The 18,165-nt window shown below is 62.7% G+C and overlaps 6 protein-coding genes across 6 annotated transcripts; 3 read left to right on the forward strand and 3 right to left on the reverse strand.

Annotated features, from left to right (window-relative positions):
- Window positions 1-59: 59 nt before the first annotated feature.
- On the reverse strand, window positions 60-2,017 carry MID1 (stretch-activated cation channel mid1; the record flags this gene model as incomplete). Its single annotated transcript, XM_069357288.1, has 3 exons — window positions 60-658; window positions 704-1,174; window positions 1,213-2,017. 3 exons carry the CDS (start codon window positions 2,015-2,017, stop codon window positions 60-62), a joined length of 1,875 nt encoding a protein of 624 aa, XP_069205225.1.
- Window positions 2,018-2,706: 689 nt separating this feature from the next.
- Q8F55_008909 (uncharacterized protein) lies at window positions 2,707-4,501 on the forward strand (the record flags this gene model as incomplete). Its single annotated transcript, XM_069357289.1, has 3 exons — window positions 2,707-3,380; window positions 3,418-3,677; window positions 3,741-4,501. 3 exons carry the CDS (start codon window positions 2,707-2,709, stop codon window positions 4,499-4,501), a joined length of 1,695 nt encoding a protein of 564 aa, XP_069205226.1.
- Window positions 4,502-4,718: 217 nt separating this feature from the next.
- On the reverse strand, window positions 4,719-8,346 carry Q8F55_008910 (uncharacterized protein; the record flags this gene model as incomplete). Its single annotated transcript, XM_069357290.1, has 10 exons — window positions 4,719-4,800; window positions 4,835-4,923; window positions 4,962-5,908; window positions 5,945-6,035; window positions 6,076-6,126; window positions 6,164-7,100; window positions 7,149-7,524; window positions 7,570-7,599; window positions 7,638-7,809; window positions 7,843-8,346. The coding sequence occupies 10 exons, from the start codon at window positions 8,344-8,346 to the stop codon at window positions 4,719-4,721; spliced, it is 3,279 nt and encodes a 1,092-aa protein (XP_069205227.1).
- Window positions 8,347-10,534: 2,188 nt separating this feature from the next.
- Window positions 10,535-13,041, forward strand: Q8F55_008911 (uncharacterized protein; the record flags this gene model as incomplete). The annotated part of the gene is made up of 14 exons (XM_069357291.1): window positions 10,535-10,962; window positions 10,998-11,291; window positions 11,328-11,444; window positions 11,488-11,534; window positions 11,596-11,819; window positions 11,873-11,941; window positions 11,988-12,036; window positions 12,088-12,140; window positions 12,181-12,390; window positions 12,429-12,511; window positions 12,558-12,654; window positions 12,693-12,877; window positions 12,914-12,956; window positions 12,991-13,041. 14 exons carry the CDS (start codon window positions 10,535-10,537, stop codon window positions 13,039-13,041), a joined length of 1,950 nt encoding a protein of 649 aa, XP_069205228.1.
- A 207-nt stretch (window positions 13,042-13,248) lies between these two features.
- On the forward strand, window positions 13,249-14,314 carry Q8F55_008912 (uncharacterized protein; the record flags this gene model as incomplete). Its single annotated transcript, XM_069357292.1, has 3 exons — window positions 13,249-13,366; window positions 13,400-14,168; window positions 14,212-14,314. The coding sequence occupies 3 exons, from the start codon at window positions 13,249-13,251 to the stop codon at window positions 14,312-14,314; spliced, it is 990 nt and encodes a 329-aa protein (XP_069205229.1).
- Window positions 14,315-14,423: 109 nt separating this feature from the next.
- Window positions 14,424-17,744, reverse strand: Q8F55_008913 (uncharacterized protein; the record flags this gene model as incomplete). Its single annotated transcript, XM_069357293.1, has 12 exons — window positions 14,424-14,488; window positions 14,524-14,595; window positions 14,633-15,278; window positions 15,316-16,054; window positions 16,090-16,418; window positions 16,463-16,526; window positions 16,573-16,894; window positions 16,931-17,006; window positions 17,047-17,325; window positions 17,372-17,432; window positions 17,468-17,540; window positions 17,726-17,744. 12 exons carry the CDS (start codon window positions 17,742-17,744, stop codon window positions 14,424-14,426), a joined length of 2,745 nt encoding a protein of 914 aa, XP_069205230.1.
- Between the last annotated feature and the right edge of the window lie 421 nt (window positions 17,745-18,165).

Raw genomic sequence — 18,165 nt, forward strand, 5'->3', positions numbered from 1 at the left:
CGCATGTGCACATCCACCTCGTGCTTGACCGCCTTCTCACAGACACAAGACGCGATGGCTCACGCATTGCACCACCTGTTCCCCCAGACATCCGTCGCTGGCCATCCGTTGGCGCCGACGCCGTCGTTCTTCGCGTTGCTCTTGCCGATAAAGGCGTAGCTCTCGTTGGCGTTGAAGTTGCGGTGCGGGCAGTCGAACGAGAGTGTCGGGGGGCACTTGCGGTCCACAGCCGTGCAGGTCGAGATGCACGGCTGCAGCTCATTGTAGTCGGTCGTGTAGGCGGGGAACGGGTCAGGGTTGCGCCGACTGCTGTTGGTCCGGGGTACAACGAACGGGCTCGTTGGCCCGTTGGGGTCCGCGTTCATGAACTCGGGAGGGCTGTTTGACGCACACTGGGGCAAGACAATGCGGCACAGCCAGTCCCGGTACGCCATGTAGCAGTCGAGGCAGGTCGAGCTCCACGAGTACCGGTCTCGCCCGCACGCCATCGTGTTGAGCGACACCTCGAACCCTTGGAGGTTCTCTTCCAGAACCTGCGCGAACGGTTCTGGGATGGCGGTGAGGCCGTCGCCGCTCGCATTCAATTCCGCCACAGGTGATGCGTAGCCGATACCCGGGCACATTGCATTCGGGAGCACGATGGGGCAGGCGAATGTTGCTGGGGGTGTGAGCTCGAGTCATCGCTGAACAGTGGGCAGCTCACCTTCCTTCGTGGCAAACCACGACGGCTCGCTCTTGATGAACGTGTTGTCCTCCACCAGCCACGCCGTGTAGTTTGTCTCTGGCTGCAGGCCCTGGAAGTAGCCCCAGTACCTGAACCCGTCAAAGTTCTCGACGTTCATCCACTGCGTGCCCGACCTCGTGGCGTTGAGCAGCGTGAGGTTGCGGTCGCGAACGACCTTGTCGATGGCCGCGATCGAGTTGCCCAGGCCGACGCTGGCAGGCGAGAGCTCGGTCGGGAGGATGACAAATCTTGTATTCCTCGTCACAGTGTCCGCCTCGTCCCACTGCGGCAGGTCGACCTCGGCCTTGGGCAGCGTGTAGTTTGGGTACTGGGGCTCTGCGATCGATTCGTGCAGCAGCACCGGTGAGAACAGTAGCACCGAGCTCGATGTCGTATCCCCAAGCAACGGTGTCTCCGCCGACATGCCAGGAATGCCCGTCGAGTTGTCATCTGAGGCAGTCAGTCACCGTCACGCCGCTGCGACGCACAGGTATTTGACACGAGCACAAACACCTCGACGTTGCCATCGCTGATCGCCGACGGGTCTAGCATGATGTCGTCCTGGATCCCGCGGCCCACCAGAATGCTTGGCCTGATGCTCGGCGCATCGGGGTCAAACTTCTGTGTCCTCCAGTTGAGCCCGTACGTCCAGTTGCCAAAGCCCTGGTCCCACGATATCTCCCACGCGTCGCGGTCCGAGTCGCGGCGATTCCAGTCGCCGAGCCACGTCCCACCGCTCGCGGGGTCGTCTTTTCCCCTTCCAATGGTGTAGTCGTACCCCGTGCCGCCGCCGTCCGTCCCCGTGGACACGAACACGCGGGGAATCTCCGACTTGTTGGCACCGAGCGACGCAATGTTGAACACGACCGACAGGCCATTGAGCTCCTGTGGGAACTGCACCACCACGGCAGGGTGAGTGCGGTTCAACACGGGCAGCGTAAAGTTTGAGTGGAGGTCGGTGACATTCAAGGTCGGGGCGACAGCGCTGGCTGAACCGGTCGGTGTTGGGACTGGCGCTGGCGAGCTCGACGAGGCATGTGATGAGCTGGCCGACTGGCTTTGGCTCCCGCTCTCCGAGGGTTCCGCTGATGATGGCGCCTCTGATTCGCTGGATGATGCTTGTGCTGAGGCCTCGGGCGCAAACACGGCCAGGAGGAGGGCGACGAGGCCGACGGTTCGGAGGAGGGACGAGGCGATGGGCGGTGCTCTTGACGAGGCTTGCCTCAAAGACGCCGACGCCGCCGTCGCCAGGCTGCGCTGTTTTGATGCTGAACGTGCCATGTTGACCAGCATTATGGCCGAGTCATGTCGGTTTGTCGTTGATTGTCGTGTATGTGTGGTTGCGACGAGCGTCGAGGCGACCCGACTTTTGCTGTACGCTGCACGCTGTCGCCCTTTGCTCACTGCGGATCGTCTCGTCTCCTAGCGCGCGCGCGCGTCATACGGCCTGTGGAGGTTGAAGGGAAAGTCAAGGTCTAGTGAGGCTGACACAATCCCACGTGTTACATTTCAGGCTCACTCTGGCCCCTTTGCCTGCTGAGCCCCGTGGCCCGTGGCTTGGTTGCCCTCGTTGCAGCGGGGCCAACTTGACACTCCATCTCCCTTGTTGCCATCATACCCACCACCCACACTTTGGCTCACGAGTCGACCAAAGCCCGCATCCACAACAACAAGCGAGCCCAATCCGCCTGCTGCCACATTTGGTCGATCAACAGCGTGCTCTAGACGTCACACTAGGCACTCGCACCGATTCTCGATCCGCCAGCCACTGTACCAGCTCGCGTGACGGCGGTGCGAAACCCCGACGCCCCTCGCCTCGGCCGCAACACGGAGAGCGCCATCCAGACGCCTGCCACCCAACCTCGCACCACTCGCGGTACTCTGATCCGGTGCGCACCGAAGCCGGCAACTTGTCGGTGCACGCCTCCTGTGCCTCGTCATCACTGCCTCTGGCCGACTGCTCTCCGAACCCATCTCCAGCCATGCCGCGCACACACAAGCCCCGGCGAAATACCACACTCTATCTCCCAGCCCCCAACCCGGCTCTCGCGTCAGCCAGCCAGCCAGGCTCATCATCACCGGGCAAGGCGCCGCCCAACGCCCCGTCCCTCGATGTGCTCCTCATGGCCCAGCAGATTGCCCACTCTCGCGGCCACACCTTTGACATCGAGTCCTTCCTCCTACCAGAGCAGCGCGACGAGTACCTCGCGCTCCTATGCCACGAGGGAAGCAGTGGGGAGCCTGAGGTTGAGGCGGTTGAGGCGGTTGAGGCGGCCGATGCGGTCGACGCGGTCGATGTGGTCGAGACTGTGGAGAATGGGACTCCAGAAGGCGACGAACGGGCCGAGGGAAGTGACGAGCCTGACCGGCGTTCGCCGGTGACGCCCCCACCAGCAAAGCGCATCAAGTCCGGCTCGCATAGCAACACGCCTATCGCGCAGGTGTACTGGAAGCAGAGGTTGGCGCTGGCAAACCGCGCAAGATCAATGACGCCGCGCTTGTCGACACCTCGCGCGTCTGTCAAGCCAGAACCCGAGGAGCCCGGCACCCCATCAACACCTGCGCCACCCACCCCGCTCCACGGCAAGCACAAGGGCGAGCAGCTCCCATTGACGGTGGCGGAGAAGGCCAGCATCCAGGAGTCGGCGTCCTACTGGTGAGTTTATGGCTGTGGGAGTCTCGCTGACCTGCAGGAACCACTTGCTTGTGCAAGCTCGTTCAGACCGTGGACCACAATGGGACTACAACACCCAGATGCTCTTGTTCGACCGCCAGTCGCAGGACTACTACTCGCAGGGCCAGCCACCACCCGCGACTCCTCCTCCGCCATCCCCCAAGCGGCTCCCGCCTGTTGACACGACCGCTGCGACGGGCAGCACGAGTGCTGCGGCAACAACCGCTTCGGCCAAGCCTGTGGACAAGCTTCCAAATGGGTCTTCTGCAGGGCCGAACGGTGAGTTGCCTGCTACGCCAGCTACGTCCACCGTCGTTGCACCACCTACAACCCCTGCCCCAGTTGCAGCACCTACGCCAGTGGCTGCGACAACACCAGCAGCGTCGTCAACCCCTCTTCCTGGCGGCTTCCCTCGGCCCGGTTCGGCTCACTCGGCCGCGGCCCCGAGCCCCAGTGCAGGAGCACCACCGCAGGGACGCTTCCCGTTCCCCCAGCCCTCGCCATCGCCGTCGACACCGCACAACGCGCCCACGCCAACAGCCCAGTTCCCGCCAAACTTTGCTCATGGCTCGCCGGCCGGCACCCCAGGAATGAACCCCTCGCATCTTCCGCCTAGTCCCGCCCACTCCAACTCGCCAGCTCCACAAATGCTGGGGCAGCAACCACAACAGCCCCAGCAGATCCCACCGCACATGCTGCCGCCGCACCTTCGTCTCGCGCAGGCTCAGGCGCAGGCACAGGCGCAGGCGCAAGCCCAGGTGCAGGCCCAGGCTCTGGCTCTGGCACAAGCTGGTGGTGACCAGAGTGGTGGACAAGGAGGGCCCGGCGGCTTCCATCTCAACCCCGCCATGCTGCAAATGTCCCAGGGCCAGAACCAGTTTGCGGGCCTGCCCGGCGGGATCAACCCCATGGCGCTGATGGGAGGCGGAGGAGGGATGCCCGGTGGTGTTCCCGCAATGCCCGGCGGCGGTGTGCCGGGTATGGGCGGACCAGGAGGGCCGCCATTCGGTCCTCCTGGACAAGGACCAAGCCCCATGCTTGCGCGCGGCGGTGCTGGTCCGATGCTGGCCGGAGCTTGGGGCGAGAACAACTTCACATCATAGCGCGTCTGCGTGTGTTTGGGAACTCGGCTGTACGGGACGCCTCAGACCCCTCGTCATTTTCGGCACCTTGCATGCACTTGTACAACCTCATCATGATCACGAAACTACATCGCAGCGGTTCAAGGAACTGGACCACTGACACGTAACGATGACGAGAATGCGGGAATCGAACTGGAACTGGTATCTGAGCTGACCTAGGCATACAGCGACGTTCAGGCTACACCCAGGTGGAAGCAGACGCGAAAGACTTTTGGGCCAGGGCGAAGAACTTGGCCTGGAGGATGGCAGGATAACGCACCCTTGAGGTCAGCGGTATCTCGCCCGGCTACTCACAACTGGATGAGCGCGTGCTCATTGCTCTCCGAGTTGACAATGTCACGGGCAATCTTCATCGCCCTGCTCTTTCCGCCAATGCTCTTGTTCTGGGTTGGTCAGATTTGTTTACGACTCCCAAACCTACGTCGACTACCATGCACATCTGGCGACAGATGAGCACCTTGCGCTCCGCCGGCGGCTTTGAGGCCATGTCGTGAGTCCAGTCAGGCGAACCAGGAGGATCAGGGCGAGCGGCCTTGACCACCCCGAGGTTCTTGAGGAGAGCATCTCCCTGCGGGCCTTGGACCGCGTTGATGATCGACTCCGCTGACATGCCACTGAGCGTGGCAAGGCTCAACTTGTCAACTGCCACGGTCTCCGGCTTTGAGGGCTCGACCCTCGGGGCAGCTGAGGCTGGCCGCGTTTCAATCTTCGGGGCCAGCTCGGCCGGCGGTGATGGCTGCGTATGCGCCTCATTCTCCTTTTCATTCTGCTTCTCCTTCTCCTTCTCCTTCCCCTTCTCCTCTGGCGACGGCTTGTGCTCGGTTTGGTGGTGGCGGGCGAGCATCTTCTTGGCGGTCCCGTAATGGGTCACGAGGAAGGCCTTGCTTTCGAGGCACCGCTCGAGATCGCCGTGCTGGAATGAAGCCTTCATTATCGCCATAATCGTGCCAGCATCCGTGGGGTCGATGCGGGCGATTTCTGCCCTCAGTCGAGCGTCGAGTTCCGTCTGCGATCGCTTCGGCTGGGGCGGCTTGTCGCCATTGTGCTTCTTCAGGAGCGCGCCCTCGATTGAGCCATCTTTGGACTGCTTTCGGCTGCGACTGCTGTCGCCCACAAAGGGCAATGGGGGACGAGGCGATCCAAAGCGCCCGCCGCGAGGGCTACCCATCGATGCCTGAGCAGTCAGCTCCACAGGGAAGGGGTACTCCATACGCACAATCGTCGTGTTGGCCTCCGAGGCTGTTGCGTTGGCACTGAAGCGCCTGTTCTGCTTTGGGCCGAAGCTCTTGTTGCGCGGCTGATGATATTGGACCACGAGGCGCTGGTTTCCGAACTGCGCGCCGTTCATCTTCTCCAACGCATGTGCCGCTGATGAGTCAGTGCGCGTCAAAGTCGCGTTCTCACCTTCAGACGCAGTCATGAAGCTGACAAACCCGTACCCGCGAGACCGGCTCTGATCGTCGCGCATCACCCGTGCGTTCGTAACTCGACCCAGCTGAGCGTGTCAGAGATGACTCTGTATCCCCTGAACTCACCTGGTTGAACATCTCCCCGAGGTAGTGACCGTTGATGTCGCTATCCAGGTTCTGTCCTAGTTAGCTCTGAGGGAGTTGTGTAGCGCACCTTGACCAGGAGATTGCAGAAGTCAATGGGCTGGAACGGGCGCGAAGAGCCAGGGCCATTAGGGATGTACTGGCCACCGCCGTGAGGAATGACAGTGTTTCCGTCTGGGACCACGCTGAAGCGGCTTCCTCCTTGCCCTGGAGCATCGACGATACCGGTAGTCCACGCCCTCGACATCATGGCTCCACCATTCTTGCCGGGGTTCCTTCCACCAGGGAGGTGGCGATTCCCTGCCTTGGGAGTCATCCACCCCCTCTCTTGTGGGCTGCCGACCGGCGGGGTGTTGAGCTGCGGGGGCGACATCGGCAGCTTGGGGCCTGCAAGCTTGTTATGCCTTGACCACGGGACCGCGGAGTTGGTGGCCGAGGGGGGAGGCGAGGGCGGGATGAAGGCGACACCTTGCAGGACTTGAGGCGGCAGAGTCTGGCCTGAACCAGGAGCAAAGTCTCCTGGGTGGCGGACAAACTGCATCCCATTGAACAGGCGTGGGTCTGCCACATGGCCGTAGGGCTGGTCAGAAGCTTGAGTCTCGTCGTGATAAACGGTCGGCAGAGGGGGCGGAAAGGGTGAGTGGTAAGGGCTCGGGAAGTGGTTGAGCGATGGGAAAGGTGGAGCTGGGGAAGGTGGCCCGTGGGGCCAACAGTGGAAAGGGACCATGGGCGCCATCTCGTTGCCTGGCAGCACCATTGGGCTACCAAAGCTCGGGGAGAAGGGGGCGACGGGGAGTGGGACTAGATGCGCGGGGAGGCTTTGCGGTGATGGCTGCCCCGGCGAGGGGCTCGGCTGCTGCACCAACATCTCGTGGGGCAATGGTGGCAGTTGGGCGAATGGCGTACCGTTAGGGAGCGGTGGCAGTGGCGGTCCAAACTTGGCGTTGGGATAAACCTCGACCGCGGTTGGGGCCATCGCAATGTAGGACGGGTCCTTGCGCACATCACTGGACTGGTCAGAGTGACTTCACAAACACCACCATAAGCCAACTCACATTAGCCAGCCCTCCACGAGAAGGCCCTTCGCTTGGAACTCAGTCTCAAACTTTGTGGCCTCGTCGTCGTGCCAGAAAACCACCTTGGCCCTCCAGCGCACGTCGCCATCGATGTGTTCAGGAAGATCGCGGGGCCGACTGACTTCAAGAGTGACGGACACCTCCCTTATCGCGCCCCAGGAGCGAATGAGGTCATAGACTTGACCTTCAGTAGGCAGAGTAGGGTGGTTCGACCCAGCGAAACGAAGGGGGCGGATGAAACGTGGCGCAGCTGTCGATTCTGGAAGCGTGTTGGGCGGAGGGAACGGGGATACGAGGATGCCGAGGTGGGCGGCAAGATACGGGTGGTGGTGAAGCAGACTGAGAGCTTTCTCGGCTGCTCGAAGTTAGTGGCCTGAACTGAGCAAGCTGGGTCTCTCACCTTCGTACATGGTGTGGAACTGCAGTGTCCCTACGGGGTCAGACTGATATCTTGAAGTCGGGACTCACCGTTACGCGGCATCCAGTCATAGTACACGTCTGGCCACACGCGCTCATCGTAGGGCACCGCGTCGTGAATGTTGACTGAGACCGAGGTGATCCCGTCCCTCTGAAGGACGTCTAAGAGGTCGCTCTGGTGAACCGCCGGGGGAATGGAGCTAAGGAAGATGATAGGTTGCCCCTGGACATTGTAAGCGAGAGAATCATTCTACACCCAGGTACTTGCGATAAACGGGTGAGGGCGAGGCATGGTGCTTTCTGGATCACCAGCGAGGGCGGTGGGGTCCTGGAAGCTGCCGGGCGGGAGTGCTGGGTAGGGCACGTAGCCGTTGGCCATATGGAACATAGGCCCAGCCTGCCAGCCCGTCGGCGGTGGTGGCTCACTGCCGTTGGGAAGCATGGGTGGAGGGCCTTGGAAGGTGATACCGAGGGAAGACGGCATCCCCTGGTCAATCCCGGGGTAAACATTGTGCTGGGGTGGGGAGAACGGTGCTGGAGGAGCAGGAGGAAGGTGCGAGGTGACTTCTGGGGTGGCGACAGGCGAGTTGCTTTCAGCGGCCTTGGGCTTGGGAGAAGTGGGTGAGCGGGGAGCCTGTGGCTCGACGTCGCCATCAGAGGGAGAGCTCGCCGTGTCCGAGTGCTGGGGGGCGGTGGGGAGCAGGTCGCGGTCGGCTGGCTCTGGGGAGCCGTCCACCGTGCTCGGTTCAAAGGCAGCCATTGTGGAGTACTCCAAAGTACGTGTTGACGGTCGTGGGGAGGGTCAGTATGATTAAGGCCGTCGAGGACGACAACTTACCAAAGTCGGCCCAAGAACTCACAAGACAGCCGTCGATTGGTCTGCCGGGGGTAGCGAGCGGTCAAGCCCGTGGTGCAGGGCACTTGCTTGTGGACAGTGCAGGCTGAGGTGGGTACAGAGGTGCGTGTTGGAGGCCAATGATGGTGTACAAAGAGTGAGTGAATGAGTCGAATGGAAAGGAGGAAGGAGGAGAAAAGACTATCGAGCCGGACGAGAGGGGGAAAGTGTATCGGCGAGTGACACTTTGAGAGTGACGGGCGATCCACTGGGTGGGTGAGGACCGACCGAGTGGGGGTGGGGTGCAGCGCCCAGTGTCCAGTGTCCAGTGTCCAGTGCCCGGTGCCCAGGCGGCGGCGCGAGCCAGAGCACACGACAACGACGACGACGTGTGGAGAGCGACGCGTGGACCAAAGAGGTGGAGGGGCACGTGAAGAGTTGGGCGGGGGGGCGTAAGAGCGGTGGGTGGTGAATGAGTAGGGTTGACAGAGCACAGGCGGGGGACAAGAACAAGACGCGCTGGTGGCGGCGGCGGCGGCGGCGACGGTGACGGGCGAGGGGGGCGGGGTGAGGGGGGGCGGGGCGAGTGACGAGGGAAGGCAGTGTCAGGTCAGTCTGGCAGTCTGTCAGTCAGTCAGTCGGGCGCTGCAGCTTTGATTCGCGCCCCTCTCCTCCTCTGGCTGGCCGCCTCCGACGCCCTCTCGCTCTCTCCTTCTCTCGCTGAGCACAGACCCCTCGTCGACGCCTCGCGCCTCGGGGCCGCACGCCCAGGCTGCCTGACGCACGGATCACCGTGCAAGACACCACACCGCACACACGGCGACGCTCGTCGCCCTCCACCCCCGTCGCCCTCCACCCCTCCCCCCCTCTTCAACCACTCGGCCATTCACTCGCCCCCAGAGTGAGTGACGCACGGACCCCCGAGGCCGGCAGTTGTGCCCGTGACAGCGTGTTAGTCGGATCAGCAGCAAAACACATCAAGCCACTCCCTGTCCGCTCATGCTCTCACAAATCCGCTCGTACAACCATCCGCGTCGAGTTGATTCAAGGCCGAGCAAGTAGGTCGAGCTGTCAAGTTGCAACGTCAAGAGGTTGTTCATGGTTCAGTTGGCTGTACAAATGCTGAGCGCTGCGTGCGTCACCAGTCCGGCGTCTGCCTTGAGCCTCCACTCCAACTTACCGCCCAGGGTCCGCCTGCTGGCCCTCTGCGGCGGCTTGCCGATCCGTTTCAGTCTCGGGCGTCAGCCCAGTGGCCTGTCAGGCAGTGCGGCAGCGGCGACTTCTTAAGCCACAGTGCGTCACTCGCATGCTGGTTGGAACGTTGACATCCCGTGTTATGTAAGCTGCCAAGTGGGTCACATTTCGTGCGCAGCGTCCGAACACGATGATGCTTCAAGATTAAGCGTGCGGGAGGAGGAGTACGACGCAATCTGGGCCCGCAAGGAGGGCGGATGCAGCGGATGCCTGCGGCAACGTTTCACCGCACACCGCTCGGCTGCTGCACAGTGTCTGTCCAAAGGCACGCAGGCACATGTTTGGCAAGCTGTAAAGCCCAGGGGCACATCTCTGAATGGTCAGGGCATGCACTCTGTAGGAACTGTAAGACAGCTGATTACAAGTCGTATGCCGCTGACGACTGAACCCTAAAGCCCTTCAAACCTTCCGCTCAGTGGCGCATCCTCCCGACTTATTGGCTGCCCTGTTGAATGCCGACGGTGTACTGACCTAACTACATATTGTGCCTCACCAAATTAGAATTGTGTTCTACCAGACAAGCTCGTCACACCTCGACGGCAGCGCGGGCACACGCCGGGAGGAGCGAGGCTCGGAAGCGTGTTCAGGAACCTTTGCCTGCCCTTGCAGAGAACCTCAAAAGCGGTTCCGGCGTGGCGGCGTGGGAGCTTGAAGCAACAGGCAAGACAGAGTGTGTTTCCGCGTCCTTGAACCTACGGTGCGACGCGTCGTGGAATGACCCCCCAAGCGCACTAGCCCCCAAGCGGAATGAGCCTACACGCTGTGCTGGCTGGGCTGGCTGCTATCACGGCACAGACGCCAGCAGGTTGTACAGAGTCATGCTTCTAACCGCACACTTACTTGCTACACTACTCGCGCAATGTTGCGGCCCAATCGGCTATTGCTCGTCCTATCAGCGGTGCTCGTCCTCTATGTCCTCCACGCCGTCCTCACCTCCGACGGCCCCGAGCCAGGAGCAGTCTCCTCCAGCCAGCGGGCGCGTGTCCGACGACAGCAGAAGCCATTGTCCGACTCGACCAACACAAAGCCAGTAAAGCACCAGCCACACCCGCTGGCGACCTCGAACCAGGAGTTTGACCACCCCGACGTCGAGGTCGATGCCGCCGGCAACTTTGAGTTCGTCCCATCCAAGCACAAGCAGCACCCTATCGACATTCTCGTCGCCCGCGCCAAGCAGCATGTCCGCGCGATTGAGAACCGCATCAACGCCATCACCGACGTCGCGGACGCCGCTGCCGACTATGAGCGCGAGTTCAAGATGAAGCCTCCGCGGGGCTTTGACAACTGGTGAGCAGGGACACTGGCAGCGACTGACGAGGCAGGTACAAGTTCACACAGCAGGCCGTACCCAGGAACGTTGCCGCCGGATCCATGTACCCCCTCGCCCACAAGCCATTCGAGCAGTTCCTCTCGCTGTCGCCCAAGGAAGTGCGCAAGCGCATCGAGGCCGGCTCTGTGAAGGGCGGCCACTTCACGCTCACCTTTGTGCCAGAGGGCGAGGGCGACGAGGGAACTGCCTGCCCCGAGGACGGCTCGTGGCTGCCCAAAGACTGGCACGACAGGGGGCGTGGACGTCTCAAGGTCGGAGGTCCTATGGGCTGGAAGTGGCGGTGCAAGTAGGTGCCTTGCACCGAGTCGAGCTCACGCCGCAGCAACACGATCACTCTTCTCGCACCCCTGCTGCCCAAGTTCCCGCAGGAGATGTTCAGCATGGACCCGCCCTTCACGATGGTCTTCAACGCTCACGATGGCCCCAATGGCATGGTGCAGTACGTCAACTTGTGTGTGTGCTAAGCCGCTGACACCCCGCAGCCGGTCATTCCAGGACCGCGCCGAGGCTATGGGGAGGTCCGGCAAAGGTGAGGGAGGGCCTGAGGCGACTGGCGGCGACCCGAGAGGCGCGTATTGACACGATCGCAGTCTGGCAGGACGGCCAGCTGAGCAACATCGAGAGCTCGATGCGCAACACGAACGGGTGGCAGTGGGCGTGCCCTGACAACACGCCCTTGAAGGAGTCGGCGATCGATGTCGTTCTCAACGACGAGCAGCAGCCGTCCAAGCGGTCGCAGGCGAGCGCGAAGAAGTTTGTGGCCGACTTTTACAAGAGCACCGACATCTGCCACAACCCCCAGTTCCGTGACCTTGTGAGTGGGAGCACGGCGGCGCGACAACGAGCGGGGAGCCTGACGCCGCGCAGCACGCGTTTGCACTCAAGGACGAGCGCATCTACAACAACCCACTGTCGCCTGTCGTCTCTGTCTGCAGGGTGGGTGCTGCGAGGGAGAGTAATTCTGGCAATTCTGACCCTACAGACGCTGCGCAACTCGGACCTGGCCGGCATCCCTCTGGACGCGGTGTATCGTGAGTGCACCTTGGATTCTGAATTCCAAGGGCCGTGCTAACTGGGCTAAGAGAACCCACCCTACCTCGAGTGGGAGAAGAAGACGGACGCGAAGTTATTCTGGGTGAGTTGCAACCCCCCACGTGGACCATCTAACAAGGTAGCGAGGCTCAGCCACAGGGATCTCGCAAAACAAGAACATGCCCTGGCGCCAGTCGCAACGGCAGCGGCTGCACTACTTTGCCAACAACAAGACGGAGGGCAGCGCGCCCATCATCGTCGGCCGCAGCAGCGGGCCCGTGGTGGAGGAGTACCCGGTCAAGCAGATGGTGGCCGAGTGGTTCGACATTGGCCTGGCGGGCAAGCCGCACCAGGTGGGTTGGCTGCTGGTCGCGGTTGCTAACCCGTACAGTGCAGCGACGACGACGGCACCTGCGAGGAGGTACGGAACGAGTTTGAGTGGCGCGAGCCGGTCCGTGGCAACAAGGGGCTGTTGTGAGTGGGGTGTCGTGGGCTTGGCAGCGTTGCTAACAGAGCCAAGGTACAAGTATGTGATCGACGTCGACGGCAACGGCTGGAGCTCGCGCTTCCGCCGCCTCTTATCTGGCAACAATGTCGTGCTCAAGAGCACTGCTTTCGTGAGTGCCGAGTGCGCCGGTGGGGCCCTGACGCCCAGCCCGAATGGTTCAACGACATCCTCGTGCCGTGGTACCACTACGTGCCGATCCAGACCGACTACTCTGACGTGTTCGACATCATGGCCTACTTCCGGGGCGCGCCGGACGGCTCGACGGCCGGGCGCGACGACGTGGCCAGGGAGATTTCGAAGAACGCGATGGAGTTTGTGCACAACCACTGGCGGTGGGTCTGGGCTGGGGGTGCCGCTGACGGACGCAGCGTGTCGGACATGCACGCGTACTTTTTCCTCGTGGTTTTGGAGGTGAGTTGGGTGTGAGGGGTGAGCTGACTGGCAGTACTGGCGCATGTTCGCCGAGGACCGCGAGTGGGCGTCGTACAGCGCGTAGGGGTGTGTTGTAGCATAGAATGTAATGGGCAGTGGGATAGGGCTGGTGGTCGCTGGCGGGGTGGTTGGTGGGGTGGTCGCTGGCGGTGGTCGTCCGGCCACACCGGAGCAAGTTGCACCATGTGGGGCACCCAGCCCACGCGGTGGAGGTGGTCGCGTCGAAGTTGTCAAAGCCGTCGCGTCGCTCGACTCTACTCTACCCACCACAATGGCCGCAGTGCAGATCACATACGACGCGCTGCTGCACGACCCCGCAAGCGTGCAGGCGAGCATCGCCTCCGCGTTCGGGAGCGCGCCCGGCGCCCTCGGCGCCATCTTCATCACCGGTGCGTCCGTCCCCCTTCCTAGCTGACACCCAGACCTGCCGCCGGCCTTCCCCGCCCTCCGGGGCAAGCTCTTCCACCTCGCCCACGTGCTGGGCAACCTCCCCCCCGAGACCCGCGACAGCCTCGCGCGCCCGGCCACGGCCTACGCCTTCGGGTGGAGCCACGGCGCGGAAGTGATGAACGGGGTGGCAGACACCGCGAAGGGGAGCTACTATGCCAATCCGTTGCTCGACCTCCCGGACGTGAGCGCGGAGAAGAGGGCGCGCTATCCAGAGTACTATGCCGGGAATGTGTGGCCCTCTGGCATTGGGGGCCTGGAGGAGTTCGAAGCCGCGTTCAAGGCGCTCGGGCGCTTCGTCGCCTCGGTGGGCGTGGCGCTCGCGCGCGCGTGCGAGGCCTTCGTCGCGGTGGAGGGGAGGTCGATCGCCGCGCTCATTGAGGAAAGTAAGGCCAACAAGGCCCGCCTGCTGCACTACTACCCCGCGCCTGCGCAGGCCCGCGCCGACAGCCTGTGCGGCACACACCTCGACCACTCGCTCCTCACTGGCCTCTGTGCGGCCATGTACCTCGACGCCGCGGGCGCGCCCGTGCCCCCGCCCAGCGCTGATGCTGGCTTGTACATCTTCCCCCGGGGCGGGGGGGAGGCTGTCCAGGTTAAGATTCCCCCGGACGCTCTCGCGTTCCAGATGGGCGAGGCGCTCGAGCTCTTGACGGGCGGCAAGCTCGCGGCGACGCCGCACTTTGTGAGCGGGGGATCGGGCGCCGACGACGTGTCCCGCGAGACCTTTGCCTTCTTCCTCCAGTAAGCTTGCTGCGGCGGCCTGTCAGCTCACGCACGCCCCCAGGCCCGACGTCGACGATGTCATCGGACCCGACGGCGAGACATTCGGCCAGTTCACAAAACGCGTCCTCCAGCGCCACTACGAGCTCGGCCCAGACCAGAGCTAGACACCGTGTAATGCAACTAGCTGCAACGGTCCATGCAACTATCTGCAATGCCTGTCCATGCTTCATATGATTGACTACTTGCCTACACCCCTATGCCTAGCTCCCCCCGCTAGTCCTCGCTCACGTCGCCAAACTCAAAGATGCCGAGGCGGTCCGCCTTGGCGCCCTCGGTAGCTGCACGTCAGCGTCGCACCACCACCTCAACTCACCCTGGTTGATCTTGGCCACAATCTGCGGGTACGCAGGGAGGTAGCGGAGCGACTTGTCGAGCGTGGCAAGGCCTGGTGGGTAAGCACTACTCGGCGCGACTTCACCCACCCTCGCGCACGACGTCCGCGTTGATGCACGCAAGCGGGTCCGACGCAGAGTTGGGGTCAGACGGGTCGATCAGGCGCAGGTGAAGCAGGTTGCCCTCGCGCTGGTCAATGTTGGCAACCAGCTTGCGGCCGACGGCCAGCTCGCCAAAGAAGCGCCACGCCTCGCCACCGTACTCGCTGCTGCGCGGCACGAGCTTGACAAACGACAGGCGCGCCTCCTGCGCCTGGCCAGGCAGAGACTTGAACTTGGCGTCAAGAGGGCGGAGGCGCGAGAACGGCACAGTCTCCTCGTTGCCGTAGTCGATGAAGTACACCTGCGCCTCCTTCTTCAGCGCACTCGAGCGCTTGACCTTGGCGCGGTACCACCGGTCGTCCTCGGTAAACTTGGCAGACACAATGTCGCCAGTCTTGGGGCTGAAGCCGGCCGGCGCGGCGTTGGCAGGGCTGCGGTGGTGCAACGAGAAGTCGGACATGAGCTTCTCGAGCGACGCAGCGCTCTTGTCGTCGAGGACCTGAACCGAGAACGAGAACGGGTCGTTCTCGCGCACGGCAGAGACGTAGACATCGAGGTACTGCGGAGGCAGGGCGACAGCCGCCTTGTCATCCGTAACAGTCGCGACCTCCTCGCCCGTGTAGCTGGACCAAACCTGGTGGGTTAGAGACAAACGTAACAATGCAACTCACACCGCGGTTGGCCTTCTTGGCCTCCTCCTCAGCTGCCTGGAGCTCAGCACCGAAGGGCAGCTGCTTGGCCGTGAATTCATGGACGTTGGCGAGACCCGCACGAGCCAGCTCGACAGCCACGTTGGCACCGCCAGCGTAGAGCGCGCCGACAAAGCCACCCTGCTTGTCCGTGCTGTCAAAGGCAATCTCGACGTCGCGCTGAAGGTAGCGAGCGGCAAACTTGTACGACTCGGGACCGTACGGCTCCGACTTCTCGTTGGTACCAGCACGAGCGGTACGAGGAGCGCGAATGCCAGCGAGCACAAAGGTGATCTTGGCGTTCTCCTTGGGCAGGAGGAGCTTGAAGCGGGAGCCCGACGCCACAAAGTCAACGACAGCAGCGTGCTTGCCAGCACGCTTCCACGAGGGAAGGTACTGTGCGGCACGGCTGGCGCTCTCAGAGGCGTCGACAATGCGAGGAAGAGTCACCTCCTTGGTCGAGTGGATGCCGCGCGTCTCAGTCGTCGCAGTCTGCTCAGCGATGATGAGCTTGTCGAGCTCGGCCGAGCGGTCCTCGTCGTCACGGCGGTGGCGGAGCACAGTAGCAAGGCCCTTCTCGATGAGCTGTTCGGCGATGTTGTTCTTCGCGCCGCCGTAGGTGATGGTAACACACTCCCGCTCCTCATACTCGCCGTCCTTAGGCTTGACGTAGTCAACGAGGACGTGGACAACCTTGCCAACGAGACGCTTGCGCAGGAACCTGGGAGGTTAGTTCGTTCTGGATCCAAACCTCACTCCTTGGCCTCCGCAGCGTAGTATGTGTTCTTGGCGTCCGAGCCGCGGGGGCCGCGGACAGAGGCGAGTTGGACGCGGCGCTCCTTCTCGCTCTTGTCGTCCTTGGCAACGATGCTAAGCTGGTCAGAACCCCAGACACGAACGACAGTCGCGTCAAAGGCCTGGCCCTTGGTCGTGTGGGCGGCACCACCGGCAGCAGCAGCGGCACCGTTTCCAGCCGCCGTGGTGGGAGCGCCAGTCCACAGGCCGATGTGTTTGGCCTTGGCAGCGCGCTCAGCCGCACGAAGCTTGTCGAGGCCACCGTAGGGGGCAAGGATACCCGCGTGCCACTATGAGGTTAGGGAGGGAGCTCTCCTTGGTCATGGTTACTCACGTCGATGACCTTGGCGAGGCCCGCGGCCGCGAGGAAGTCGGCAATGTGGCCGTTGGGGTGGATACTGGGTATGTCAGCTACAAAACGCTAAGCAAAAGTAGCCAACTTACGCCTGGCCGATGATGAAGCTAGCACCAGCGGTAGGAGCTGGGAGCTGACCACCAGGGGTAGGGCCAGCAAGAGGCGAAGCGCCGAGCGACACAGGGGCCGAAAGAAGGCGAACCTTGATCAGGCGCTGAAGAAGACGGACCTCTGTGAAGAACTTGGCCTCCTCTCCCCAAGGCTCGGCACCAGTAGTCTCACCGTCGCGCTGGGTACCGGCACGGGGGCTCTTGGCACCAGCAACGACAAGGTTGACGAACTGGTGGTTCGCGTCGTCGAGGAGCAGGCGCACGCGGAGCTCGGTGCCGTTACGAACCTGCTCGACAATGGCTGCATGTTAGCTTGTCTAGAGCAGTCGAAGCTCACCGTCCAACTCCTTGTCCTTGTGCTCGGCGATGAAGGCCAGGGGGTCCAGGGGCATCTGGAACGCGACGGTGCGCTGCTGCGAAATGTCAGCGCGTGGGCGCACGTCCGCTACGCACAGTCTCAGGCTCAGCCGACCAGACACCGCGCCCGGCGGCCTGGGCCTCGGCCTCAGCATTGCGAAGATCCTCGGAAGCCTTGTCCGCGTCGCGGAGCTTGGCCCAGCCGGCCGAGACGACGAGCTTGGCCACGTCCTGCGGGGGCTGGCCGGGGGCCGGAGGCGCCGAGAGCACGGTCGCGAACTCGCCGCCAGACGGGAGAGAGTGCGTGATCGTGAAGGCGACCTCCTTGCCCACGAGCAGCGTGCGGAGGAACTCGCGGGCGGGGAAGGCGAAGGGCTGTGTGTGTCAGGCTGTGTTCGTCCCATGTCCGACCCCAGCCTACCTCGTCATCACGGGTAGCCGTACCAACACGCGGCGAAGTGAGTCCGGCGAGGTGAAGAACGCTGCTATCAGCGAGCTGAAGGGGTTGATAGCTCACCGCTCCTTGGCAGCCTGGCCCTTGGCGGGCGCCTCCTTGGGTCGCACGATCAGAGTGTCGCCAGACAGCACGGCTGGGGGTGTGAGCTGGCGGGGAGGGGACACAGGAGTAGTGAGGGCCTCTGAGCAGCTCGCGGTACGATGCGGCTCATGCATAGCTTGGGGATCGCCACGGTCTGTGGATCTGCCCCTCGGCCTTAGACTTACACTTGACAATCTGGGACAGGTCAGAGGCAGCACACGACCAGCTGAGCCGTACTCACCGCGCGCGTAGACATGATGAAAGAGACCGACGAGTCCGAAGACTGAGTTGTGGGGGTGAGAGAGAAGGGAGGGGGGAGGTGAGTCTGACGAAGGAGAGAGGGGGTGTGTGGAATCGTCGTTGGCTCGAGCTGGCTGGCTGGCTGTTATTTCCAGGCGTCAGTGGTCAGTCGCGCTGGCCGGCGCTGGCCACGACGCCGCGCGCGCGCTGGCGTGCTCTCGAGATCCAGACCCCCGCATGGGTCTGCGGGGTAAAGTCACGTGACTAGTGGTAATCCCGAAGTTGTAATCCAATTACAAACGAGTTGCCTTCCCTGACGTCCAATCCATAACAAATGGCGTATTGGATGATGACGATCGAGTCGACAACAGTCGTCGGGAACGACGGGCGGCGTCGATCTCGAACAACGTCCAAGTGCCAAGCAACGACGACTGCTC

Source organism: Vanrija albida (genome assembly GCF_041260175.1).
Source record: "Vanrija albida strain AlHP1 chromosome Unknown contig_7, whole genome shotgun sequence".
Taxonomy (NCBI): Eukaryota; Fungi; Basidiomycota; class Tremellomycetes; order Trichosporonales; family Trichosporonaceae; genus Vanrija; species Vanrija albida.